This window comes from Phyllobates terribilis, unplaced genomic scaffold (genome assembly GCF_046119375.1).
Source record: "Phyllobates terribilis strain yellow unplaced genomic scaffold, ASM4611937v1 Scaffold_4__5_contigs__length_816908805, whole genome shotgun sequence".
NCBI classification, from domain to species: Eukaryota; Metazoa; Chordata; class Amphibia; order Anura; family Dendrobatidae; genus Phyllobates; species Phyllobates terribilis.
In genome coordinates this window covers 362,714,590-362,732,888 of record NW_027362764.1, presented here as the reverse complement: position 1 = coordinate 362,732,888, position 18,299 = coordinate 362,714,590, and the positions used below count along the sequence as shown (strand labels likewise).

General features: G+C 48.3%; 1 protein-coding gene across 7 annotated transcripts in view; it reads right to left on the bottom strand.

The window, feature by feature from the left end:
* LOC141265403 (collagen alpha-2(VI) chain-like) overlaps window positions 1–18,299 on the bottom strand; it is a 704,763-nt gene that overhangs the window by 20,099 nt on the left and 666,365 nt on the right. The window contains exon 29 of one of the 7 annotated variants that reach the window (XM_073678450.1): window positions 15,731–15,829. The exons of the other annotated variants lie outside the window; for them this stretch is intronic. Within the exon in view, the coding sequence (XP_073534551.1) occupies window positions 15,732–15,829 (98 nt within the window). The 3' untranslated portion in view covers window position 15,731. The remainder of the gene's footprint in view (window positions 1–15,730; window positions 15,830–18,299) is intronic. 7 annotated transcript variants of the gene reach the window in all.

The following is an 18,299-nucleotide window of genomic DNA, read 5'->3' as shown; positions in this document are numbered from 1 at the left end:
ACTAAGATTAAGTTCCAGTTGGCTGGAGGAGGTTATCATCAATTCTCTGAAGAGTCTCTCTGTACCAGTCAAATTAGCGGACAGTTCATTTAATACAAAAGAAAAAGCATTCCCTTTAATATTGGAGCGGTCAAGAGATCCAACGTCTAATCTTGGACAATGTTTAGCAGGACTAGCATTGAGGGAATAGTCCACCAATTTGTCCTCTGATTCAGAATTAGAAAGCACAGCCGTCCTTTTATATAACCCATTTTCGCTTTCCATCTCCTTTCTTTTTCCTCTGGTAATTGACATACCTTTATTGAGAAAGTTGCTATCAGAGCCTTCAGTATCACAAGTGATTTTCTTTACATAAGGTGATGAAATTTGGCTCCAGGGCTTTCAGCAATTTCAGTACTTAAAGAGAATAGTAATTGCAGCCAGATCTGCAATGGAAGAACATGTGGGGACATATGCAAGGAACTTATTGTCTCCAAGGGGTCAAGACTCTTTATAACAATGTTGAGATTCTTTCTTTTGGAGTGACATGTCTGGTTTGCTTGCATCATACAACTGGGGAATCAGGATTTGTTGGTTTCTGTTGTGAGACCGAGGAAGTATTGGAGTAATCAAAATTTCCCTGTTCTCCTTTGGACTGGGGTAATGATAATGAAATTTGATCTATCATCTTGACAGCTGTCAAGACATTTGTCTGTTTCAGTGCAAGACAATGGCAAAATTAAGTATTCTTTATATGCAGCATCTTCACTCCTGTGCTCATTTGCTACAGAAGATAATAGAAGAGCACTGGCTGTGCTATTAAGGGAGAGAACTCTCTTGAGACTCCTGAGATGCTGGACTCTTCATGAGAGTGCAGGGACTCTTTTGTGGCACCCCAGGGGTCTGGTTACCACAGTAATAGAAATATTATGTCTGAGAGCAAGTGGGAGGTTTCTCTGGTCAGGAGCCCTAAGCATGCAACACCACCCGCCCAGACCTGGGAGGGGAGGAATCTGCCCTTATAAACTGGGTCTGGGGCGGAATTAGGAGAGAGAGCCCCAGACAGAGACGCAGTCTGGTCTGGAGGACAGCAGACACAGGGAAAGGAAAAATCAGGAGCTCTGTAGGAGCAGGAGTGAGAGCCAGGGGCTGGAAGCCAGATAGCTCGCCCTGGCTGGAGACACTAATACCGGACACGGAGTCCGAAGCTGTGGGGACATCCAGGTCCAGCAGCAGAATCCAACCGGCAGGGGATTCCAGGTCCTCTGGCCATAGAAGCCCGGAGGCACGGTCACAAGCAAGGGACCAGCACCGCCGTCGTGGAGCGGAGGCTAACAGAAGGCCCCAAGTCACCGGCCATACGGGTGAGCACCACACGGTATACTCAGGGACGTGGGCTACTTCTACTTGCATACAGCAAGGTAGCCAGGAAAGAGTGCAGATAGACGGGGAGGCCTACAACTCCACCTGGCCAGGGGAGATCCTACTTGCTCACAGACTGACCAGGCCCCTACTGCTAACCAGTACTCCCGGGAGGGTCTGCCTTATAACACCAGTAAAGACCCTGAACTGCACTGCACGGACTCGGAGTTATTCCTGCTGCGCTCGTGCACCATCACTCCCATCATTCACACTAACTGCCCTGAGGCTGTACTCCTCCAGTGGGGAGTCATCCCATTCTTAGCTGCACACATAACACCGGCCTCAGCGGTCTGCCTTGCAGCGGCGGTCCCCACTGACCGCAATCCACGGGTGGCGTAGTCGGACTATCATCATACCAATAACCCTGCCTCTGATTTGACCACCCTGGGCACGGACCGGGTCATCGCCACGAGGACTACAACCCCCAGCATTCATCCTAAAAAGGCCCGCTTCCGGGTTCCCCACAGGCCCAGGGTGCGCATCACTTTCCCTTGAGTGACAGTTGAGGCTTCCCAGAGCAGCAAATAACCAGGCTCGGTGTCAACTGATCTGCGCTGTGGTAGTGAGATTTTACTAATGCTGCAACTGTCATCTGTGTCTCCAATTAACCCTTGTAGCTCCTTTGAGGGGTGTCAGTCTTTTTTCCTGTTAGAGGTCATGGCACTCAACTGATCCACGGAGCAAGACTACGCTTCAGGTGGGTTAGTGGATCTTGTGGGGTCTGATGTCACAAGAGGTAGAAGCTGTTTTAGTTAAAGATGGGATCTTTACAACTGAGGACTTGATATGACTCGGCTCTTTTCACGGGGAGGCTTGTTTTGAAGTGGATCCAAGCTCATTTTTCGTCCTTTGTAATCAAAAATGGAGTCCAGATGTCCCAGGGAATATCAGGAGTAATCCAGTGCAGGGTAGAAGTTTGTAAATCCACTGGGAAGGCTTTAAAGGTAGCCTATCACCAGAAATAACGCTGTTAACCTGAAAATATGCGGTTAATCTGCAGGTTAATAGCATTATTATGCTGCCTAGCACCCGCATGCAGCCAAATGCAGCAGAGAGAAAATTAACTTTATTCTCCAGCATTCGGTTTCAGTCATGGGGGCGGGTGCAACGCGGTTTCAGTCATCGCTCTGAGTATACAGAGTGGCGGCTGTACCTGTGCTCCCGGCCTTGACTGACACTCCCTCTGCGAGATTCTTGGGTAGTCTTGCACTCACTGCTATTTTGAGGTCTAGCCATAGATTATCAATTATGTTCAGATCAGGAGACTATGAGGGCCTTTGTAAAACTTTCATCTTGCGTCTTTTGAAGAAGTTTCTTGCAGATTTTGATGTATGTTTAGGATCATTATCCATTTGTAGAAACCATCCTCTTTTCAACTTCAGCTTTTTTTTTTTTTTTTTTTTTACAGATGGTGTTATTTTTTCATCAAGAATTTGTTGAAAATTCATTGAATCCATTCTTCCCTCTACCCGTGAAATGTTCTCGGTTGCTATGCCCATGCTTAATGATTGGTGAGATGTTTTTTTCCTGAAATTCTGTGCCCTTTTTTCCTCCACACTTACCTTTGACCATTATGGCCAAAGAGTTTTATTTTAACCTCATCGGTCCACATGACTTGTTTCCAAAATGCATCAGGCTTGTTTGGATGTTCTTTTGCAAACTTCTGATGCTGAATTTTATGATGAGGACATAGGAGAGTTTTCTTCTGATGACTCTTAAATGAAGGCCATATTTGTGCAGGTGTCTCTGAACAGTAGAACAATGTACCACAACTCCAGAGTCTGCTAAATTTTTCTGAAGGTCTTTTGCAGTCAAGCGGGGGTTCTGATTTGCCTCTCTAGCGATCCTACAAGCAGCTTTCACTGAAAATTTGCTTGGTCTTCTAGACCTTATCTTGACCACCACTGTTCCTGATAACTGCCATTTCTTAATTACATTTCGAACTGAGGAAAGGGCAACTTGAAAATGCTTTGCTATCTTATTATAGCGTTCTCAGGCTTTGTGAGCCTCTACAATTTTCATTTTCTGAGAGCTAGGCAGCTGGTTAGAAGAACCCATGACTGCTGTTTTTTGGCACAAGGTTTGAGGAGGCTGGGTTTTTATAAACCTGGGAAACTTGCATCACTTGGCCTTTCCTAACAATGATAGTGAATAAGCCATAACCCTAACAGGCTAATTAAGGTCTGAAACCTTGGTCAAAGTTATCTGAGCACACAAATCTCCAAAGGTGTCCAAACTTTTGCATTGGCCCATTTTCCTTTTTATAATTTTTAAAGTGTAAAAAAAAGACTAACTATATATATATATATATATATATATATATATATATATATATATATATATATATATATATATATATATATATATATATATATATATATATATATATATATATATATATATATATATAACGGGTCTGGGAGGTAGAACCTCTGAGCTACTATACAAAGGGGCAGTCCTTGTAAGGAAGCGGGTGGCTCCCAGGGAAGGCGGGCAGGTAGACACGGCAAGTGACAGGAACAGTCTCTGGGTAGAAGGGCAGGTGGTCACGGCAAGTGACGGGGAAAGTCTCTTGACAGGCGGGTGGTCACAGCAAGTGACAGCAGGGTAAGAGTCTCTAGACAGACAGGTGGTCACGGCAAGTGACGGCAAAGCCTCCAGGTAGGCTAGCAGGCGGGTAGCAGGTGAGCGCTCCCAGGTGAGCGGGTAAGAGTCTCTCGGCTAGCTGGCAGGTGGTCACGGCAAGTGACGGCAGAGCCTCCAGGTAGGCTAGCAGGCGGATAGCAGGTGAGCGCTCCCAGGTGAGCAGGTAAGAGTCTCTCGGCTGGCTGGCAGGTGGTCACGGCAAGTGACGGCAGAGCCTCCAGGTAGGCTAGCAGGCAGATAGCAGGTGAGCGCTCCCAGGTGAGCGGGTAAGAGTCTCTCGGCTGGCTGGCAGGTGGTCACGGCAAGTGACGGCAGAGCCTCCAGGTAGGCTAGCAGGCGGATAGCAGGTGAGCGCTCCCAGGTGAGCGGGTAAGAGTCTCTCGGCTGGCTGGCAGGTGGTCACGGCAAGTGACGGCAGGTATCAGGCAGGTATCTCCTGATCCACAGGCGGACTGGTCCATAGACAGACTGGCGGATGCTGGTAGACAGACTGTCGGACCGCAGGGAATGCAAGCAGGTAGACAGAGCTGGAAAACAGACTGGCAACGGGACCTGAGGGCTGAAGCAGAGGAGATAGGCTTGCAACAACTTTGCTCGGGCACCTCCATTTTGGAGGAGGTGCCTTATATATGGGAGCTCCACCGGCAATTGGCCGGGGATTCCTTAGGACGGCGCGCGCGGCCCCTTTAAGAGAGAGGGAGCGCACGCGCCCTAAAAACAGTGCCCGGGAAGCAGCGAGCGCTGCCAGCAGCGCGGGAGGAGGACGCCGAGGACGGAGCAGGGAGGTGAGGGGAACGGCGTCTCTGCCTAGCAGGAGGCAGTGACGCCGATGCTACAGTACCCCCCCTTTAGGCCCCCCCTTTTTTAGGCCAGAGAGAAATTTATCTAGGATGAGCGGGGCATGGATATTCTCCCGGGGCTCCCACGTTCTCTCCTCAGGACCAAACCCCTTCCAGTCCACTAGAAAAAAGGTCTTTCCTCTTACCCTTTTGGTGGCCAGAATGCTCTCTACCTCAAACTCGTCCTCAGCGGAAACCGGAGCAGGAGGCATACCTGTAGACTTGGAAAAAGAGTTAAGTACCACAGGTTTGAGGAGAGACACATGGAAGGAGTTAGGGGTCCGCAAGTTGGCCGGGAGTTTCAATTTATAGGCCACCGGGTTGATTTGTTTGATAACTTCCAGTGGACCGATGAACCGAGGCCCTAACTTGTAGGAAGGAATCTTGAGCCGGACATATTTGGACGAGAGCCAGACCTTATCTCCAGGACGGAATTGTGGTGGATCCAGACGTCTTTTGTCAGCCTGTTTCTTCATCCGCTCGGAGGACTGAAGAAGTGCGGACCTGGTACTTTCCCAAATGGAGGAGAATTCGCTAACAAGAGATTCCGCGGACGGATTATCCACCGAGGTGGAGACGGGAAACGGGATCCGAGGATGTTGACCGTAGACAATAAAAAACGGGGATTTGGAGGAAGACTCGCTCTCGTGATTATTATAGGAAAATTCGGCCCACGGTAAAAGATCCACCCAGTCGGAATGGTGGGCATTAAAGTGCCGGAGGTAACTGGTTAAGATTTGGTTAATCCGCTCTACTTGACCATTGGACTCTGGGTGATAAGCAGAGGAGAAGTCCAAGGTGACCCCCAGCAGTTTACACATGGCTCTCCAGAAGCGAGAGGTGAACTGAACTCCTTGGTTGGACACGATGTGGAGAGGGAGACTATGGAGACGGAAAATATGATGGATAAAGTCTTTAGCCAACTCAAATGCAGACGGAAGACCCGGCAGGGGAATGAAGTGAGCCATCTTAGAGAAGCGGTCAGTGACCACCCACATGACCGTACAACCAGCAGAAACAGGGAGATCCGTTATAAAGTCCATGGCTATATGCTGCCACGGGGCAGCAGGTATGGGAAGAGGCAAAAGGCGGCCGGCTGGCAGATGTCTAGGAACCTTGTTGCGAGCGCAGGACGCACAGGCTGAGACAGTTTATTACGTCCTTGTGCAGGGTAGGCCACCAATAATGCCGGGTAATAAGCAGGAGGGTCTTTTTCTGGCCAGCATGGCCAGCTAGCTTAGACGAATGTCCCCAGTGTAGAACCTTCTCACGATCAGGTACTGCTACGAACGTCTTACCGGGTGGGAGACGATTTAGATCCACGGGAGCCACCTGTATTACCTTGGCGGGGTCGATGATGTGCTTTGGCTCCTCCTCTAGATCGGAGAACAAAAAGGACCGGGACAAGGCAACAGCTTTGATATTTTTGTCTGCCAGGCGAAAATGAAGAATGAAATCAAAGCGGGCGAAGAACAAGGACCACCGGGCTTGGCGCGGGTTAAGTCTTTGGGCACTCTGGAGATAAGCCAAGTTTTTGTGATCCGTGTAGATTATTACCGGGTGAAGAGACCCCTCGAGCAGGTAACGCCACTCCTCCAGTGCCAACTTAATGGCTAACAATTCTCGGTCTCCTATAGAATAATTGTGCTCAGATGAGGAGAAGAGTTTGGAGAAGAAACCGCAGGTTACCATTCTTCCGGAAGACGACTTTTGGGTGAGCACCGCTCCGGCTCCGGAGGAGGAAGCGTCTACTTCTAAGAAGAATTGTTTGTTGCTGTCCGGACGGTGCAGCACAGGAGTGGAAGAGAAAGCTTGTTTCAAAGACAGGAAGGCCTCCTCTGCCTCGGGCGGCCATTCTTTGGGATTAGTGCCCTTACGGGTGAGCGCAGAGATAGGGGCAGTCCGGGAAGAGAAGTGCGGAATGAAGAGGCGGTAGTAGTTGGCGAAGCCCAGGAACCGCTGGATAGCCTTCAACCCCTCCGGTCGGGGCCACTTCTGGATGGCAGAACGTTTCTCAGGATCCATTCGTAGACCGGTCTGAGAGATGATGTAGCCCAGAAATGGAAGCGAGGTCTGTTCAAAGAGGCACTTCTCAAATTTTGCATAGAGGTGGTTCTGCCTGAGCCTGAGCAGGACCTGACGAACGTCCCTCCGGTGTGTCTGGAGATCCGGAGAGAAGACCAAGATGTCGTCCAGGTATACCACCACGCAGGAGTAGAGAAGGTCACGGAAGATATCATTGACCAACTCTTGAAAGACGGCGGGAGCATTACAGAGACCGAAGGGCATTACGAGGTATTCATAGTGGCCATCCCGGTTGTTGAATGCAGTCTTCCATTCATCCCCCTGATGGATACGAACCAGGTTATAGGCCCCACGGAGATCCAGCTTGGTGAAGATTCTAGCACCCCTCAGACGATCAAATAATTCAGAAATGAGCGGAAGGGGGTATTTATTCTTCACCGTGACCTGGTTAAGGCCTCTATAGTCTATGCAGGGACGGAGCGAGCCGTCCTTTTTAACGAAGAAGAAACCTGCTCCCGTCGGGGAGGTAGATTTCCGGATAAATCCCCGGGCCAGGTTCTCCTCGATATATTCAGACATGGACCGGGTCTCAGCAGCGGACAAAGGATAGATACGCCCTCGGGGCGGAGTAGCGCCAGGTACCAAGTCGATAGGGCAATCGTATGGTCTATGAGGAGGTAATGTATCTGCTTCTTTTTTATTAAAGACATCAACATAAGACCAATAGGGTACCGGCAGGCCGGGTAGATTGGCTGGGGGAGGAGAAGGACGGGCAAGACTAACGGGAACTAAACAAGTCTTATGGCAGTCCTGTCCCCAGCGAAGGACTTCTCCAGTCTGCCAATCAAGCATGGGTGCATGTCTCTGGAGCCAAGGTAGGCCAAGCAAAAGGGCATGAGAAAGTCCAGGTAGAACATGGAAGAAGATGCTCTCAGAGTGCAGCATTCCCACCTGCAGAGTTATGGGTTCGGTGATAAGTTGGATGGTATGCGGTAAGAGACCCCATCCACGGAGGTAACAGATAAGGGTTCAGCTAGAGGTTTGGTGGGAATGCGGTATTTCTCTACCAGGGACTGAGAAATGAGATTTCCGGCAGCTCCAGAATCAAGTAGAGCTAGTTCGAAGTAACGGTTCTCCCTGCAGATGATAGAGACCGACAGCATCAGAGATGGAGAGGGTTTATTCTTGTCTAGGACGACCTCTCTGAGCGATCCTAGACACAGGCGTTTCCCGACCTCTCCGGGCAGGAATGGATCCGGTGCTCCTTACTGCCACAGTAGAAGCAGCTCCCCTCGGCACGGCGTGATTCTTGACGGGTTTTGACCATCTTGGTCTGGTCGACCTGCATAGGCTCGGGTGAGTGCGCCTGGGGAGTAACAGAGGAAGTGACGGGATTCTGGAAGGTAGGAGCAAGGCGAGGAAACCTCCTCTCACGGGTGACCTCTTTGGTACGCTCCTGGAACCGGATGTCAATCCGGGTGGCAAGTGTTATTAAGTCGTCGAGAGTGGTAAGAATGTCTCGACCGGCAAGTTCATCTTTAATACGACCGGATAGACCCTCCCAGAAGACGGACACTAGGGCGTCGTTATCCCAGGCAAGCTCAGAAGCAAGGGTACGGAACCGTATGGCATATTGGCCCACGGTGAGACTCCCTTGACGGAGGCGAAGCAGAGATGAGGCGGATGAGGTCTTTCTTCCTGGTTCGTCGAAGACTTTCCGGAAGGCCGTGAGAAAGACTGGCAGGTTGGACACCAGGGGGACTCCTCTCTCCCATAGAGGATTTAGCCAAGCCAGCGCCTCCCCAGTGAGATGGGACATGATGAAGGCCACTTTGGCTCGGTCGGTGGAAAACTGGTGTGCCAAAAGTTGGAAGTGCAGGGTGCACTGGTTAATGAAGCCCCGTGCCTGACCGGGATCTCCACTAAAACGAGGCGGGGCGGAAAGGCGGGGACCAGGAAGGGATGCCATGGTATTGATGGGCAGCGACGCTGCCGGGGTAGGAGTCGTGTGACTGGAAGCAGGTCCCGAAGAGGTAGTCAGTGTGTCCAGGCGGGAGTTAACACTACGCAGGTGGCTCAGGATGGACTCCTGTTGGGACCTCTGACAGGATAGTTCATGGCAAAGGTCCGAGAGCGAGGGAGCTTGGGTGCCACCGGGTTCCATGGCCCGAGCAAACTGTAACTGGTCTGGGAGGTGGAACCTCTGAGCTACTATACAAAGGGGCAGTCCTTGTAAGGAAGCGGGTGGCTCCCAGGGAAGGCGGGCAGGTAGACACGGCAAGTGACAGGAACAGTCTCTGGGTAGAAGGGCAGGTGGTCACGGCAAGTGACGGAGAAAGTCTCTAGATAGACAGGTGATCACGGCAAGTGACGGCAAAGCCTCCAGGTAGACTAGCAGGCGGGTAGTAGGTGAGCGCTCCCAGGTGAGCAGGTAAGAGTCTCTCGGCTGGCTGGCAGGTGGTCACGGCAAGTGACGGCAGAGCCTCCAGGTAGGCTAGCAGGCGGATAGCAGGTGAGCGCTCCCAGGTGAGCGGGTAAGAGTCTCTCGGCTGGCTGGCAGGTGGTCACGACAAGTGATGACAGAGCCTCCAGGTAGGCTAGCAGGCGGATAGCAGGTGAGCGCTCCCAGGTGAGCGGGTAAGAGTCTCTCGGCTGGCTGGCAGGTGGTCACGGCAAGTGACGGTAGGTATCAGGCAGGTATCTCCTGATCTAGAGGCGGACTGGTCCATAGACAGACTGGCGGATGCTGGTAGACAGACTGTCGGACCGCAGGGAATGCAAGCAGGTAGACAGAGCTGGAAAACAGACTGGCAACGGGACCTGAGGGCTGAAGCAGAGGTGAAAGGCTTGCAACAACTTTGCTCGGGCACCTCCATTTTGGAGGAGGTGACATATATGAGAGCTCCACCGGCAATTGGCCGGTGACTCCTTAGGACAGCGCGCGCGGCCCCTTTAAGAGAGAGGGAGCGCGCGCCCTAAGCACAGTGCCCGGGAAGCAGCGAGCGCTGCCAGCAGCGCGGGAGGACGGAGCAGGGAGGTGAGGGGAACGGCGTCTCTGCCTAGCAGGAGGCAGGGACGCAGATGCTACAATATATATATATATATACATATACACATATACATATACATATATATATATATATACACATACATACATACATCGCACATACATAGTGGGTACAGACCCCTTTAAGATTTAGGATGACTGGTTGCAATTGAAGGAAGTACAGAGATATCCTGGATGAAGACCTCTTCCAGAGTGCTCTGGACCTCAGACTTGGCAGAAGTTTCACCTTCCAACAAGACAATGACCCTAAGCACACAGCTAAAATAACAAATGAGTGGCTTCAGAACAACCCGGTGACCATTCTTGACTGGCCCAGCCACAGCCCTGACCTAAACCCAATTGAGCATCTCTGGAGAGACCTGAAAATGGCTGTCCACCAACGTGACGGAGCTGGAGAGGATCTAAAAGGAAGAATGGCAGAGGATCCCCAAATCCAGGTGTGAAAAACTTGTTGCATCATTCCCAAGACGACTCATGGCTGTACTAGCTCAAAAGGGTGCTTCTACTCAATACTGAGCAAAGGGTCTGAATACTTATGACCATGTGATATTTCAGTTTTTCTTTTTTAATAAATTTGCAAAAATTTCTACATTTGCTTTTCAGTCAAGATGGGGTGCAGAGTGTACTTTAATGAGAAAAAAATGAACTTTTTAGAATTTATGAAATGGCTGCAATGAAAAAAAAGAGTGAAAAATTTAAAGGGGTCTGATTACTTTCCGTACCCACTGTGTGTGTGTGTGTGTGTGTGTGTGTGTGTATATATATATATATATGTCCCTTTAGAGATCATTTCTTCAACTTGCTTAACTGTTCACAATAGCGATAATTTTGACCACGGGTGTCCACACTTTTACAAGCCACTGTACAGAATGAGTACATATACTGAGAATTACAACCAGTATACACAGCTCTACAATATATTCTGCAATTACATGAACAGCTCCACATTATATACTAGTCCATATTCCTTTATATACTATAATATAATATATAGTGTAGAGCGGTCTGTATATAGTATACAGTCTGAAGCTATGCCCGTTTATATAATTTATAGTATGGAGTCCAGAATATGCACTATATACACAATGACATGCTATATGCACAGCTCTACATACACTGCTCAAAAAAATAAAGGGAACACAAACAACAGAATATAACTCCAAGTAAATCAAACTTCTGTGAAATCAAACTGTCCACTTAGGAAGCAACACTGATTGACCATCAATTTCACATGCTGTTGTGCAAATGGAATAGACAATAGATGGAAATTATTGGCAATTATCAAGACACCCTCAATAAATGAGTGGTTCTGCAGGTGGGGACCACAGACCACATCTAAGTACCAATGCTTTCAGGCTGATGTTTTGGTCACTTTTGAATGTCGGTTGTGCTTTCACACTCGTGGTAGCAGGAGACGGACTCTACAACCCACAGAAGTTGCTCAGGTAGTGCAGTTCATCCAGGATGGCACATCAATGCGAGCTGTGGCAAGAAGGTTTGCTGTGTCTGTCAGCGTAGTGTCCAGAGGCTGGAGGCGCTACCAGGAAACAGGCCAGTACACCAGGAGACATGGAGGGGGCCGTAGGAGGGCAACAACCCAGCAGCAGGACCGCTACCTCTGCCTTTCTGCAAGGAGGAACAGGAGGAGCACTGCCAGAGCCCTGCAAAATGACCTCCAGCAGGCCACATATGTGCATGTGTTTGCACAAACTGTTAGAAACCTACTCCATGAGGGTGGTATGAGGGCATGACATCCACAGATGGGGGTTGTGCTCACAGCCAAACACCGTGCAGGACGCTTGGCATTTGCCACAGAACACCAGGATTGGCAAAGTTGCCACTGGCGCCCTGTGCTCTTCACAGATAGATGCAGGTTCACACTGAGCACATGTGACAGACGTGACAGAGTCTGGAGATGCCGTGGAGAGCGATCTGCTGCCAGCAACATCCTGCAGCATGGCCGGTTTGGCAGTGGGTAAGTAATGGTGTGGGGTGGCATTTCTTTGGAGGGCCGCGCAGCCCTCCATGTGCTCGCCAGAGGTAGCCTGACTGCCAATAGGTACCGAGATGAGATCCTCAGACCCCTTGTGAGACCATATGCTGGTGCAGTTGGCCCTGGGTTCCTCCTAATGCAGGACAATGCCAGACCTCATGTGGCTGGAGTGTGTCAGCAGTTCCTGCAAGATGAAGGCATTGAAGATATGGACTGTTCCGCCTGTTCCCCAGACCTGAATCCGATTGAGCACATCTGGGACATCATGTCTCGCTCCATCCACCAATGTCACGTTGCACCACAGACTGTCCAGGAGTTGGCGGATGCTTTAGTCCAGGTCTGGGAGGAGATCCCACAGGAGACCATCCGCAACCTCATCAGGAGCATGCCCAGGCATTGTAGGGAGGTCATACAGGTACGTGGAGGCCACACACAATACTGAGCCTCATTTTGTCTTGTTTTAAGGACATTAAATCAAAAGTTGGATCAGCCTGTAGTGTGTTTTTCCACTTTAATTTTGGGGGTGACTCCAAATCCAGGCCTCCATTGGTTAATAAATTTGATTCCCATTGATGATTTTTGTGTGATTTTGTTGTCAGCACATTCCACTTTGTACACAACAAAGTATTCAATGAGAATATTTCATTCATTTAGAGCCAGGATGTGTTATTTGTATTTGAGTGTTCCCTTTATTTTTTTGAGCATTCTCTTGATGAGCTTTAAGAGGTAGTCACCGGAAATGGTTTTCACTTCACAGGTGTGCCCTGTCAGGTTTAATAAGTGGGATTTCTTGCCTTATAAATGGGGTTGGGACCATCAGTTATGTTGTGCAGAAGTCTGGTGGATACACAGCTGATAGTCCTACTGAATAGACTGTTAGAATTTGTATTATGGCAAGAAAAAAGTAGCTAAGTAAAGAAAAACAAGTGGCCATCATTACTTTAAGAAATGAAGGTCAGTCAGTCTGAAAAATTGGGAAAACTTTGAAAGTGTCCCCAAGTGCAGTTGCAAAAACCATCAAGCGCTACAAAGAAACTGGCTCACATGAGGATCGCCCCAGGAAAGGAAGACCAAGACTCACCTCTGCTTCTGAGGATAAGTTTATCCGAGTCACCAGCCTCAGAAATCGCAGGCTAACAGCAGCTCAGATTAGAGACCAGGTCAATGCCACACAGAGCTCTAGCAGCAGACACATCTCTTCAACAACTGTTGAGAGGAGACTTTGTGCAGCAGGCCTTCATGGTAAAATAGCTGCTAGGAAACCACTGCTAAGGACAGGCAACAAGCAGAAAAGACTTGTTTGGGCTAAAGAACACAAGGAATGGACATTAGACCAGTGGAAATCTGTGCTTTGGTCTGATGAGTCCAAATTTGAGATCTTTGGTTCCAACCACCATGTCTTTGTGCGACGCAGAAAAGGTGAACGGATGGACTCTACATGCCTGGTTCCCACCGTGAAGCATGGAGGAGGAGGTGTGATGGTGTGGGGGTGCTTTGCTGGTGACACTGTTGGCTATTTATTCAAAATTGAAGGCATACTGAACCAGCATGGCTACAACAGCATCTTGCAGCGGCATGCTATTCCATCCGGTTTGCGTTTAGTTGGACCATCAATTATTTTTCAACAGGACAATGACCCCAAACACATCTCCAGACTGTGTAAGGGCTATTTGACCAAGAAGGAGAGTGATGGGGTGCTATGCCAGATGACCTGGCCTTATCAGTCACCAGACCTGAACCCAATCGAGATGGTTTGGGGTAAGCTGGACCGCAGAGTGAAGGCAAAAGGGCCAACAAGTGCTAAGCATCTCTGGGAACTCCTTCAAGATTGTTGGAAGACCATTTCTGGTGACTACCTCTTGAAGCTCATCAAGAGAATGCCAAGAGTGTGCAAAGCAGTCATCAAAGCAAAAGGTGGCTACTTTGAGGAACCTAGAATATAAGACATATTTTCAGTTGTTTCACACTTTTTTGTTAAGTATATAATTCCACATGTGTTAATTCATAGTTTTGATGCCTTCAGTGTGAATGTACAATTGTCATAGTCATGAAAATACAGAAAAATCTTTAAATGAGAAGGTGTGTCCAAACTTTTGGTCTGTACTGTAGATCGCGCCATAACTCGGCGTCTATATTAATGCTAATGCGCATGTCAGGAAGGCATATATCACTTTTGGAAAGCATTTGTGCTCCACCAACCGGAAGAGCCGGCGCCATATTGTATATATCTTTTGGAGTGCACCTGCGCTCCAGCAGCCGGAAATATCGGTGCCATATTAGATATCAGCGACTGCGCATGCGTAAAGGGCAGCACAGTGCTCACAAGACTCAAAGGAAAAACACCATCTTAGATCAGGGCACATTGCCAGAAAAAAAGCGTAGAGTGCATATATAAATTCAAAGGAGATCACTCCAAATAGATACAGAGTTCTGGGGTGCAATTTAGATAAAACAGAAGATCCATCATTTTAACTCAATAGAGTGGAATGAGAGTAAGAGCTGTCAAAAGCTAGGAGGCATGGGAACACCCTCCCATTGCCCTGATCTAAGATGGCGTTTTTCCTTTGAGTCTTGTGAGCACTGTGCGAACGGGAACATTTGGAATCCATAGCGGACAAATAGAGCCCATAAGCGAACCCCGAATACTGACTTTTTACTGTACATCCGGTTACCTATTTGGGTTCGCCAGTCTAATAAAGCTTGTTGAAAGGCTCGATCATGAGTGCTGCTGCCATTATGCTCTCATTAGTGTAGGGATAGGATGCAGCTGTAGCGAGGGACAGATTCTGACTGCGCACTCCACAAAAAAACGCTGAGTATACTCTGCACGCCATACATGTGGGAGTACTGTGCTAAAAGCAGCTGTATGTACTCAGCACCCCCTGCCTGTGGGAGCACTGTCCTTTAAGCCGCTGTGTGTTTTCTAGTAGTCTGAGAAATAATTGGCATCAGCCATCTAGTTGCCATTTGTAGGCCAAAGAAATAATTTTTCAGGACCTCTGTGTTTTCTAGTAGTTTTGCAAATGATAAACTGTCATCAGTTGTCTCGTTGACATTTCTAGGCCCAATAAATAATTTTTCAGCACCACTGTGTTTTTCAGTACTCTTGCAAATAAATAAATTTACTCTTCCGCCATCTTTTTGCTAATGGTGTTTATAAAAACGGCTTCTAAAAATGAGGAGAGCAACCAAAAGGGGACATGGACATTGGCCGTGGTGGTGTTGGTGTAGCTGCTGATGGTGGTGGAGGTGTAGCTGATGCAGGGAGTGGACGTGATCATTCTGGACATGTCAGATGATGATGAAACTCCGTTGCAACTGCAGCGTCATTCTGCAGTGTGCAGACCAGCAAGAAGGGCTGGCTTGAGGAGTTGGTGGAAGATGATGCAGGGGATGATGAGGTCCTAGACCCCACATGGAGTGAAGGCCATCCTAGTGATGTGTACAGTTTTGAGGAAGAGGAGGTGGACATGCTGCCACAGCAGCACAGCAAAAGGGAGAGCAAGGTGAAAAAGGCACAGCGGGCAACCCCTAGCCAGTATGTCGGCTGCTACTGACTAGCTCACTGCTGAAATAAACACACCAAGGAAAGCTCAAAAGATCTCCCTGGCATGGCATTTCTTCAGAGAATGTGCTGCCAACAAGTGCCAGGTGGTTTGCACTGTGTGCCATCAGCGAGGCATAAATGTTCTGAACCTGATCACCACCTGTATGACAAGGCATCTGAATTCTAAGCATGAGGTGCAGTGGAGAACACACCTTAAAAAGTATGACAGATCTGAGCCTCCTCCTGCCCCCTCTTCTGCTGCAGTCTCGGCCTCTTCCTCCCACTCACAATCAACAGGGCCATCTGCCTCCCTGCAAAGAGGATATGACAGCATCACCAACACCACCACCGAGAGAAAGCAGAGATACCACCTAGCCACCCACAGGCCCTGGTCCTGAATGACCGCATTTCCAACTTACTAGCCTTTCCAACTGGTGGAGATGGACAGTTTTAAAAAACTGATGGCAGTGGCCTTCCCACAGTACATTGTTGCCAGCTGCCACTACTTTTTCAGGCCATACCTGCTGTGCACAAACATGTTGCGGACCAAATCCAGCGTGCACTGTGCAACACCATCAGTTTCAAGGTCTACATAACCACCAATATGTGGACCAGTAAGAATGACCAGGAACGTTACATCTCCCTAACTGCACACTGGGTAAATGTAGTGGCAGCTGGGACAGAAGTGGAAGGCATTGTAGCACATGTTCTACCACCACCAAGTGTTGCTGGACGTTAACCTCTCCAGGTTGCCTCCTCCTCCTACTCTGCTTCCTCCACCGCCTCCTCATTCGGTCACAGGAAGACCTGCACCACCAATTTGACCACAGCCAGGGGGAAATGACAGCAGGCTGTTCTTAAACTACTTTGGTTGGGGGACAAATCCCACAATGCGCAGGAGCCATGGACTGGGATCAAACAGCAGATACAGTGGGTGCGAAAAGTATTCAGACCCCTTTAAATGTTTTCACTCTTTGTTTCATTGCAGCCATTTGGTAAATTCTAAAAAGTTCATTTTTTTCTCATTAAAGTACACTCTGCACCCCATATTAACTGAAAAAAACAGAAATGTAGAAATTTTTGCAAATCTATTAAAAAAGAAAAACTGAAATATCACATGGTCATAAATATTCAGACCCTTTGCTCAGTATTGAGTAGAAGCACCCTTTTGAGCTAGTACAGCCATGAGTCTTCTTGGGAATGCTGCAACAAGTTTTTCACACCTGGATTTGGGGATCCTCTGCCATTCTTCCTTGCAGATCCTCTCCAGTTCCGTCAGGTTGGATGGTGAACGTTGGTGGACAGCCATTTTCAGGTCTCTCCAGAGATGCTCAATTGGGTTTAGGTCAGGGCTCTGGCTGGGCCAGTCAAGAATGGTCACAGAGTTGTTCTGAACCTACTCCTTTGTTATTTTAGCTGTGTGCTTAGGGTCATTTTCTTGTTGGAAGGTGAACCTTTGGCCAAGTCTGAGGTCCAGAGTACTTTGGAAGAGGTTTTCATCCAGGATATCTCTATACTTGGCCGAATTCATGTTTTCTTCAATTCTAACCAGTCGTCCTGTCCCTGCAGCTGAAAAACACCCCCATGACATGATGCTGCCACCACTATGTTTCACTGTTGGGATTGTATTGGGCAGGTGATGAGTAGTGCTTGATTTTCACCACACATACCGCTTAGAATTATCACCAAAAAGTTTTATCTTCATCTCATCAGACCAGAGAATCTTATTTCTCAGTCTGGGAGTCCTTCATGTGTTTTTGAGCAAAGTCTAAGCGAGCTTTCATATGTCTTTCACTGAGGAGAGGCTTCCGTCGGGCCACTCTGCCATAAAGGCCTGACTGGTGGAGGGCTGCAGTGATAGTTGACTTTGTGGAACTTTCTCCCATCTCCCTACTGCATCTCTGGAGCTCAGCCACAGTGATCTTGGGGTTCTTCTTTACCTCTCACACTAAGGCTCTTCTCCCACGATTGCTCAGTTTGGCTGGATGGCCAGGTCTAGTAAGACTTCTGGTGGTGCCAAACTTCTTCCATTTAAGGATTATTGAGGCCACTGTGCTCTTAGGAACCTTGAGTAATGCAGAAATTCTTTTGTAACCTTGGCCAGATCTGTGCCTTGCCACAATTCCGTCTCTGAGCTCCTTGGGCAGTTCCTTTGAACTCATGATTCTCATTTGGTCTGACATGCACTGTGAGCTGTGAGGTCTTATATAGGCAGGTGTGTGCCTTTCCAAATCAAGTCCTATCAGTTTAATTAAACACAGTTGGACTCCAATGAAGGAGCAGAACCATCTCAAGGAGGATCACAAGGAAATGGACAGCATGTGACTTAAATACGAGTGTCTGAGGAAAGGGTCTGAATACTTATGACCATGTCATATTTCTGTTTTTCTTTAATAAATTTGCAAAAATTTCTACATTTCTGTTTTTTTCAGTCAAGATAGGGTGCAGAGTGTACTTTAATGAGAAATAAAAATGAATTAATGAGAAATAAAAATGAACTTTAGAATTTACCAAATGGCTGCAATGAAAAAAACGGTGAAAAATTTAAAGAGGTCTGAATACTTTCCGTACCCATTGTATATGGCCATTATGGTCAGTGCTGATGACTCCATCAGTGTTACGATATCACTTATATGCCTGCTGGAAAAATCAATTCAGGCTATGATGGATGAGAGTGGCGGCACAGGAGGAAGAGGAGCAGGAAGAAGAGTAGAGTTAATTCACACCGTTATCAGGCCTGTCGTCCACACATAGCTCTGAGAGTGGGTTATTGTTCCAACA